General features: G+C 45.2%; 1 protein-coding gene across 4 annotated transcripts in view; it reads left to right on the top strand.

Moving 5' to 3' along the window:
• LOC104662663 (putative uncharacterized protein CXorf42) overlaps positions 1–9,601 on the top strand; it is a 111,231-nt gene that overhangs the window by 79,329 nt on the left and 22,301 nt on the right. For all 4 annotated transcript variants that reach the window (XR_004058420.1, XR_004058421.1, XM_030934522.1 and 1 more), the window contains exon 2: positions 4,829–4,876. Coding sequence is in view for 2 of the 4 variants with exons in the window: in XM_030934522.1 (XP_030790382.1) it covers positions 4,829–4,876 (48 nt within the window). In the remaining 2 variants the exon portion in view is untranslated. The remainder of the gene's footprint in view (positions 1–4,828; positions 4,877–9,601) is intronic.

Here is a 9,601-nt window from a genome sequence, read left to right as displayed (position 1 = left end):
CCCAGCTGCAGCCAAGATTTCTAAAATTGCAGGGCAGGATCCTTCCTTTGCCTCTGGTTGTGACTGTGGATAGTGCAGCTTCTGCTATGTCTCCGGCTACAGACCCATTACAAATGCGCACTTACCTTCTGCGCTGAGCTGGTGCTGTGGACCTGCAGTGATTTCCTTTCTTTCCTGCTGCTGCATAGCCCTCTTTTCCTCTACTCCTGCCCTTTTCTACAGATATCTTTCTGAGCTCTTATTTAGGAATAAATACATTTTATTTATTGTCAAATAAACACAGCCAGGACAGATTGAGTGCTCTAAGATTCTTCCTTTAAGAAGTATTTTGTAGATACTGCAGAACTTGTTAATGTCCTGAATATAGAGAGTAGGTTTCAACTATAGGACCTATCCTCCATCGTTTGGGTGACTCATTCTATTTTTGCTTGCACAACGACCCTTTTGATCAACCTCATTTTATATAAGAAATTAAACTGTTTTGTGAGCCCCTACATGTACTGTGGGTTCCAATCACCTCAATGACTGATCATAATGGATGAGTGCGCCCATTATACCTCATGTTCCCAGAGGATGGGTAAGAAAACAACTAGAAAATATTTGACCAATTCACTTTCGAAGAGATGGGAAGGGATGACAATCTGACAGCCTCTTTCTGATTTTAACTAAGATGTCTCCTCCTCAGGCTGGCTCCTCCTGGAGCTAAACTGCTGGAATCTGAAATTTTGCTTTGCTTACCTGTTGGCAGCTGGCTAATCTCACTTGATCACTCTCCGTTTGTGTTAGTTTTCTAATCTGTAAAATGGGAATAACAATGATAACTATCTTATGGGGTTTTTGAATAGATGGAGATGATTAAACATGCTGCCTCACATTTCCTGCTTCTGCCAGTTTGTATGTGTTTATTCACAAGGGTCCTTGAAAGAAGAAAGATGATGGTTATTCTCTGGCAGTGGGCAATAGGGGCAGGATGTTTTATTGTGAAAATAATGGTTCTATAAGTCTTTTTGTACCTATATTTACTTCACTCAGTAACCTTTGTTGGCTGCTGTGTTTACAGGGCCCTGTACCAGGAAATGTGGGGATTGCCACAATATCTGATCAATGCCTGACCATTGTGCTGTAGGTTCTGAAAGTGTAGCGGGATTGATAAGGAATCAGATAGATCGATGGTGTTCAGGAGGATATTTATTATTTAGGTGCACCAGCCCAGTCAGATTAACATCCAAAGGACTGAGTCCTGAACAAAGAGTTAAGTTACTTTTTAAGCGTATCGTGGGGCAGGGGGAAGCATATTACAGAATTGAGAAACAGAGACAGTTATTCAATTAATTGAGACATGCATTACATCATTTCTTAATTTTCAAGGAAAAACAGGTTTTACAACTTGAGTTTATCTGTCTAGTGACCTTGCAGCTGCACAGCTCGGGAAACAGGGTCTTCACAATGCCTGGGAAAGGAGGAGAGATAAGGCTCACTGGCCACAGAAAAAAAGGCAGTTAATTTTTAAAGGACTCCAGCTCTTTCTTTTTCTCAGGGGGAATTGGGTTTTCTTACATACAACTGAGTTTCTGCTTACACATTCTTTAATTTCTTTTAATTCCTGTTCCATTCCCCCCTTTGGTGCTTTTTATAACAAAGGTGTTAATAAAAAGCACTTTTGCCACCTCTTCACAGAGCTGAGCTGCTTCTACTGGCAGCGGCTGATATTTGGTTAATGCCATCAACTGCATGGTAGTGTATCGGGTTACTACTGCCTCTATAGTTGACTGAATACGCCTAATAAACAGAGGTAAAAGGCAAGGGAGGATGAGGCAGATGCCAAGAATAAGCAAGAACCTACCAATGAGGGTTTTGAATCTTCCAAAGGTTGAGAACCATTTTCCTAACAAGGAATCCGGGGACCACCCGGACCAAGTCTGAACTGGAACATGGGCCAGCTCGCACATTCTAGCTGCGATTTCCATAATAGCTCGGCCATTATCAACGATTTCTAGGCAACAGTTGGTTAAATTAAATTTTCTATCAATTCCTCCTTCTGAGGCTAAGAGGTAATCTAAAATTAATCTGTTTTGATACACAGCATTTCTTATTTGTGTTGCTTGTATTGCCAATAACCCTAGTGCCCTTGATGTTTCATTGGTTATAATTTCAAGGACTACCTACAACCTTATGATGCAGTTGAGCATATAGATTGGGGTGCAATATCCCCATGACCCGTCTTGCGCCCAGGTAGCTGGCTTATAATATTTAATGATTCTTTCAGGAGACAATTATCTTTTCAGTCTCCTATGTCCACATCTTTTTGACATTTGTATCTATTTTTGTGATTATGCTTCTTCTAGTTCTTTTATTTTCATTATAAACTGGATATCCTAAGAGTTCCCTTTGCTTTAGAGGAATTAGAAAGGATGGCTTGATTGTTCCTAACACACATGCCCCTGTCCATTTAGCTGGCAGTTGCTGATATGCCCATGCTCCACAGATCCATTATAGGACAGAGGGTACCTTCCAAGCATTTGGAGCCTCTAGCTGATACCAAGTGTGGCTTAGAGTAGAGAATCCAGAGAAAGGGTTTGGACCTGGTAAGTAAGAGTCATTCTGGGCGTTTCTCCATAGAGTTTTGTTTTTAGTCTCATCATAATGCTGTTGCCCTAGGCAGGTTGTTTCTCCTACTGCCTCTGTGAAAGCCTTTCCCCATCGGGTGATACAGTACTTTTTAATTATGGAGGTTTTTAACAACCAAACACTGGCTGAGGCTGTTGCTTCACTGGCAGGGTTAGGTGAAGTGAAGTTATCTTGTGGCATTAATTCCTTTGCCTCCCATGGCCACTGGTCCCCCATATGAGTTCCTCCACATACATAGCATGAGGAAATTCCTAAGCTGCCAGTTATGTTTTCAGCTAGTTGAGCAAATAAGTTTTTAGGTGATGGGGGAAGCTCAGGCACTGGCTGTTCAAAATGCTTATAGAATGACTTATGGACCCAGAATTACAGGATTGGACACTTTTGAGTCCTTCTAGTCTTTTTGACAATCAGTAGTGGAACTGCAAGGCCTGCTTCTTGTCTATCAACTCATAATAGTGCTGTCTGTCCTGTAGGCCAAAAAGGTAGCTCTGGCTTTAAGATAGTAAAATGTAAAGGATTGCATGTCCTTGTCTTACAATTTGGTTTGGTTGACATACTATTTAGCAGAGCAGTCCTTCCTCAATATAAGTGTTGGAGCTGTGTTAGCATAGAACACTGAATGTTACAGTCCAGGCATCCGATTTGTGGTTCTCCATACAGATGTTTAGGACTGTTGTTGTTAAGCCTCTCTTGTGTTAAACCATTACAGACTGCTTCTTTTTTTTTTTTTTTTTTTTTTTTTTAAGATTATGAACATATGTGGCATGGCAGGCATCAAAGTACAAGGAAATGTGCCTTTTATAGGAGGGAGGGGCTTCTTTTGTTCAAGCTATAAGCTCTCCTTCTTTTTCTCCCTCTGATTTAATATGTACCTCAAACCAGAATTCATAAAGTAAGAGTTTAGGGTCATAACATATATACAGCTGATTATTTCCTGGGTCACAGACTGAATAGGTGATCTGGTTGTATGCACAGGTTCCTAACTTGGTTCCTGTACATTCATAGTAGGTTTGGTACAGTAGAGTTTTAACTATGGTATTTCTTACCCAGGTAGGGTGTACACAGTGTGGGCATGTTTCTAGAGATTTCTCCTTTTTTAGTATAGGCAAAAATGGTAAGAACATTAGCGTATGTAATAGAAACATGCTTATACTACACATGGGCATGGCAAACCTTCCTCTGGGCATAGACATTTGCAGCATTTGCAGTAATAACATAACAGAACAATCAGTATTGACAGAATTATAGCTAGGCTTATAAATTGCATCCACATTTACTTATCCGGAGATGGTCCTCTTAGTTTCAGCTGTGCATAGACTAGTCAGCTTCTGGGATGTGACTAGAGCAGAGCTTGCAGGATCCTCAAGCTTCAGCCATACGTAGACTGACCAGCCTCCGGTGTGGTCAGAGCAGGGCAGTTGTCCTTCTTACTGGTAGTTGGGTTTTGCCATAGGACTGTTTGGGTGGGGCGATCTGGGTCTTGTTGGCTAGTCCACTGGTCGTCTTCGGGAGTCACTGCTGCCGCTGGTTTTAGCTGCCTATGGAGAATCCAAGGTGTGACACCTGCAGCTTTAACAGCAGTGGGAGTAGACATGATCACAACATGGGGCCCATCCCATAAGGGCCCCAGGGTTGTTGGATTCCACCTCTTTTTTTTTTTTTTTTTCCGAGATGGAGTCTCTCTCTGTCGCCTTGGCTGGAGTGCAGTGGCGCAATCTCGGCTCACTGCAAGCTCTGCCTCCCGGGTTCACGCCATTCTCCTACCTCAGCCTCCCAAGTAGCTGAGACTATAGGTACCCACCACCATGCCTGGCTAATTTTTTGTTTTCATATTTTTAGTAGAGAAGGAGTTTCACCATGTTAGCCAGGATGGTCTCGATCTCCTGACCTCGTGATCTACCCACCTCGGCCTCCCAGAATGCTGGGATTACAGGCGTGAGCCACCACGTCCAGCCTGGATACCACCTTTTAACCCAGACAGAATCCCCCGGTTTATGTGGATGCACTGGGTCTGTTAGACTTATAGATATCCTTTCCCTTACCCAGCCTTGCACCTCCTGCATTGTTACCCCTAAAGCCTGCATCTGTCTTCTAAGGGTTAGCTCTCCTAACTCCTTTAAATCCCCTCTAATTTGATTAATGATTGGGGGTGGCCTTCTGAAAAATATTTCATAGGGCTAATACCCAATTTGTTTTGTAGGTGTACACCTGACCTGGAGGAGGACCATGGGCAAGACCTGATCCCATTGTAAGTGAGTTTCCTGGCAAAAATTTTTTAGTAGCTGTTTGAGTGTCTGGTTCATCCGTTCCACCTTCCCTGAACTCTGTGGTCTGTAGGCTGTGTGCAGTTTCCATTTGATCTTTAAAAGCTGAGTGAGCTGTTGTACTACTTCTGCCACAAATGCAGGACCATTGTCTGATCCTAGGGTTAAAGGCAATTCAAACCTTGGTATGATGTCTTTTAGTAGCACCTTTGTCACCTTTCATGCCTTTTCAGTCCTGGTGGGCAAGGCCTCAACCCACCCCGAGAAGGTGCAAAGAAACACTAGCATATACCAGTAACCTCCTGCTCAACGCAACTCAGTAAAGTCTAGAAGCAAGTTCTCAAAAGGCACAGCTCCCATTTCCTGAATTCCTGGGGGTCGAGTAGGTCCTTGTTTTGGCTTATTCCAGGCACAGGGTGTTCGCAAACAGCACGGGTGATGGCAGAGAGCCGTGGCACATACAAGTGTTGACCTATCAAAGTCTCTAGGGCCGTCTTTCCCATGTGTGTTCCTTGATAGATCTACTTCACAAATCTTGGGGCTATTGTCTCTGGGACGGCTAACTTCCCATCAGAGAACAGTCACCATCCACCTTTAATGTATTTCCCTGTTTCCAGAACAAACCAAGCTTTTTCACTTGAAGAGTTAATGGGGTACCTCCAGCAAAGGGGGCTCTATAAGGAGAGGCATTGTTAGAGTTCTTTCTTCAGGTAAAGCCTTGCTCATTGCTGCCCGCCGAGCCTCTCGGTATGCCTTTCTGTTGCCCTGTGCCTCATAGCTTTTCCCAATTTGGTGTTCTTTGCAATGAATGACAGCCACCTTCTCTGAAGCCCATATGGCTTCTAATAATTGCAAAATTTCCTCTTTGTTTTTTATTTCTTTTCCTTTGGTAGTCAAAAGTCCTCTCTCTTTGTATATCGCCCCATGGGTATGCAGAGTTGCAAAAGCATATTTAGAGTCAGTATATATGTTTACTTTCTTCCCCTTGGCCAATAACAGTGCTCTGGTTAATGCTATTAATTCAGCCTTCTGAGTGGAGGTCCAAGAAGGTAAGGCTTGAGCCTCGACCACCGAGTGTTGGGTCACTACTGCATACCCTGCATATTGCACCCCATGTGTTATGAAACTGCTGCCATCAGTGAAGTATTTAACATCTGGGTTCTCCAAGGGAGTATCTCTGAGGTCTTCCTGGCTCAAGAACACTTCATCCACAATATTTATGCAACAGTGGGAAAAGTCCTGCCAGCAGTGATGCAACCCACCATCCTTCCAATCAGGCTCCTCCAGAGGCAGCAGGGTAGCTGGGTTCAAGGTATTTACATTCTCTAGTGTTATCTGGGGATTTTCACATAGAAGCCCTTGATACTTAAGCATTCTAGAGTTGGACAGCCAACCATGTCCTCTTTGCTCCATTAAGGTGACTACAGTGTGTGTCACCCGAACTATTAACTTCTGACCTAAGCCTAGCTTGTTGGCATCTTCTATAAGCATTGCAGTAGCTGCCAATGCCCTGAGGCAGCTGGGCCAACCTAAAGCCACCAAGTCCAGTCTTTTGGATAAGTATACTACCAGCTGATGCCAAGAGCCCAACAACTGAGTTAAGACTCTGACTGCCATTCCCTTTCATTCATCCACATACAGAAAGAAGGGCTTTTTTTACATCTGGCAACCCTAGTGCCAGGGCCTGGATGAGAGCTCCCTTTATATCCTTGAAGGCCTTTTCCTGTTCCTTTTCCCATAGGAGGAGCTCTCTTTCCTTTCCTTTTATAGCGTCATACAAGGGCCTTGCTATAAGGGAGAAGTTTGGAACCCAGATTTGGCAGAATCCCACCACGCCTAGAAATTGCCTGACCTGCTGCCTTGTAACTGGGGTGGTCAGTGCACACACAGCCTCCTTGCGTGGACTTCCAAGCCTGCGCTGGCCTTGGGATATCATGAATCCTAGATATCCAACCTCCTGAAAACAGACTTTTGCCTTGTCCTTGGACACTATAACCAGCTTCACACAGCAGGTGAAGAAGCCTCTCTGTTCCGTGAAGTGATTCCTCCCTCACGGGGGCAGCAAATAGCAAATCATCAATGTGTTGTAATGGCCCATAGTTGTCACTAGGTGGCGCAAAAGCCTCAAGATCGGTAGCCAAAGCCTTGAAGACAGTGGGAGAATTCTTACACCCCTGCGGCAGCCTTGTCCAGGTATACTGCGATTGCCCCCACTGGAGGGCAAATGTAGGCTGACTTTAGGGAGCAAGCCTCAAGCAAAAGAAAGCAGACACGTGAACCACGTGGCCTCAGCAGGAATCTGTCCCAACCTTGTGTATGGGTTGGGTACTATGGCATGGATAGTGACAGTGGCCTTGTTTACCACCCGGAGTTCCTGCACTGTCCTGTATTCACCATTTGGTTTGCGCACAGGCAGCAGAGTAGTAGTCCAGGAGGACTTGCATTTCACTATAACCCCATGTTCATAGAGCCGATTGAGATGTTTTGTTATGCCTTCAATTGCCTCTCTGGGTAGTGGGTACTGACGGACTCGTACCAAGGCAGCATGAGGGTTAAGCTCTACTACCACTGGGGATCTGTTTGCAGCAAGTCCAGGGGTGTTGTCCTTAGCCTATACACCTGATACCTTGAAAAGCATTTCTCACATATTGTGTAGGTCCGGCTCTGGCAGCCTCCTGGTATACAGTCCGTAGAGCCGCCATTCCTCAGTTCTTGGGACAGTTAGAGTCAATGTCATTGCCTTTGGCTTCCCTATCTCCAAGGTCATACTCCTTTTAGGTATAAAGGAAATTTGTGCCTGCAGTTTCTGGAGTAAGTCTCTCCCCATCAAGAGCACTGGACAATTTGGCATATATGGAAACACATGCTGCACTTCTTGTCCCCCAATAACACATCTCCTGGATTTGGAAAGGTCTCTTTTCTTTGGCCCCAGTAGCACCTACGATAGTAGCACAGTTCTTTGTGGGGGGCTAATTGGGTGAGTTACCAGAGAAATCAGCAGCAGTATCGACCAAAAAAAATCCACTAATTGGCCCCCTACTTCCATAGAGACCATAGGCTCCCCGGGGCCTAAAAAGATGGAGCCTGGTCTGTCTTAGTCCTCAAAATTCTCGGCCCCTGCTAGGCCGATCACATCAGGATCTGCCTTTGAAGCACCACAACTAGCAACCGAATGCCGCACTCGGGTGTTAGACCATTGACCATCATCTCCATCCTTTTCCTTTTCGGGGCACTCATTTTCCAATGGCCCATTTGCCTGCACCTTGCACATTCGTTCCTGTCCAACTGGAACCGGCTTTCATCTCCCAGTCTTGTTTGCCCCCTTCCTCAGTCTCTGCCTCAGCCTTGCCCTCTAGCAAATCCAGGATTACCTTCTGCTAGTGCAGCAGCTATAAATTGAGCTGTCTCTTTGTTTCTATTTCTGGTTTTTCTTTCTTCCTTTCTCTCCACCTTTTCCTGGTTTATGTATATTTTGTTTGCTCTTTCCAGGGGTTCACTAATATTTTTCCCTGCAAAGCCTTCCAGCCTCTGAAGCTTTTGTCTTATGTCTCCCTGAGCTTGCCCGACAAACGCCATATTTATCATATTTTGGTTTTTAGGAGCCTCTGGAATAATTGGAGTGTACAGCCTATAGGCCTCACAAAGCCTTTCATTAAATGCACTTGGGCTTTTGTCAGGCTTTTGGCACACTTCTGATATTTTGCTCATATTCATTGCCTTCCTTCCTCCCTCCTGCTTTTATCTCATTCAGGAGTGCCTTTCTACATAGCTGCAGCCCTTCCATGTCCCTTGCCTCATTTGGGTCCCAGTTAGGGTCCTCATCTGGTTATCGCTCCATGGTGAGCTGGCACGGGTTAGGGGTGGCCTCTGGGGCTTCCCCTTGTAACCAGCTGAGAGCTGCCTGATTAACTCTCTTATGCTCCTCTGTATTAAATAATGTTAGCAAAAGTTTCTGACAATCTGGCCAGGTTGGGTTATGTGTCATAATAATAGAATTCACCAAATCAGTGAGAGCCTGAGGTTTTTCTGTATAGGAAGGGATATGCTGTTTCCAATTTAAGTGATCAGTAGTGGAGAAAGGCTGATAAACATAAAGCCTAGGGCCAGCTTGTATCTGCCTCTGGGCATCATAAACTTGTGTCCTGGTCTCTCGAAGTGGCATCTGCAAAGCCTGTGGTCGACCTGAGCAGAGGCACCCAGCTGCCTCACCCTGTCCATCTTCCTTGTTTTTTTCTAATGGGGGCTTCTGATCCGCTGTGGGGGGAGATTGAGCCTCACTTTCCTCTGAGCCCAACTCTACAGACACTCCTGACTCTGCCTCCTGCCTTATTCTGGTCAAAGACGGGTAGACTGGCACATATGGGGGCAGACATTCCATTTCCTCAGGTGGGGCCTGAAGAACTAGTTTCGGCTGAGGCTTCAGGGATTCCTTTTCCTGGGAGACGCTAGGGGCTTTAGGTTCCCCTGCTTCCTTTGGTTGGGCTGCACGAGCCACTAATGCCTTGCAATATCCCTCTAGGCAGAGCTGTAGCCACTTGAGGCGACTTTGTGCCACGTGGAGCCAAGAGTCTATATAGGGAAACTGGTCTGGGTATCCTGGTTGCCCTCCAACTCCAGTGACCACCTTAAACACATGGCCAGTTAATTCCCTGTCTATTGTACCTTCAGAGGTGCCACCCCACGTTGAAAGCAGGCCAATCTATTTCACA

The sequence above is a fragment of the Rhinopithecus roxellana genome, chromosome 7 (genome assembly GCF_007565055.1).
Source record: "Rhinopithecus roxellana isolate Shanxi Qingling chromosome 7, ASM756505v1, whole genome shotgun sequence".
NCBI classification, from domain to species: Eukaryota; Metazoa; Chordata; class Mammalia; order Primates; family Cercopithecidae; genus Rhinopithecus; species Rhinopithecus roxellana.
Note: the sequence above shows the minus strand (reverse complement) of the source record. Positions and strands in the feature narration are given on the sequence as shown.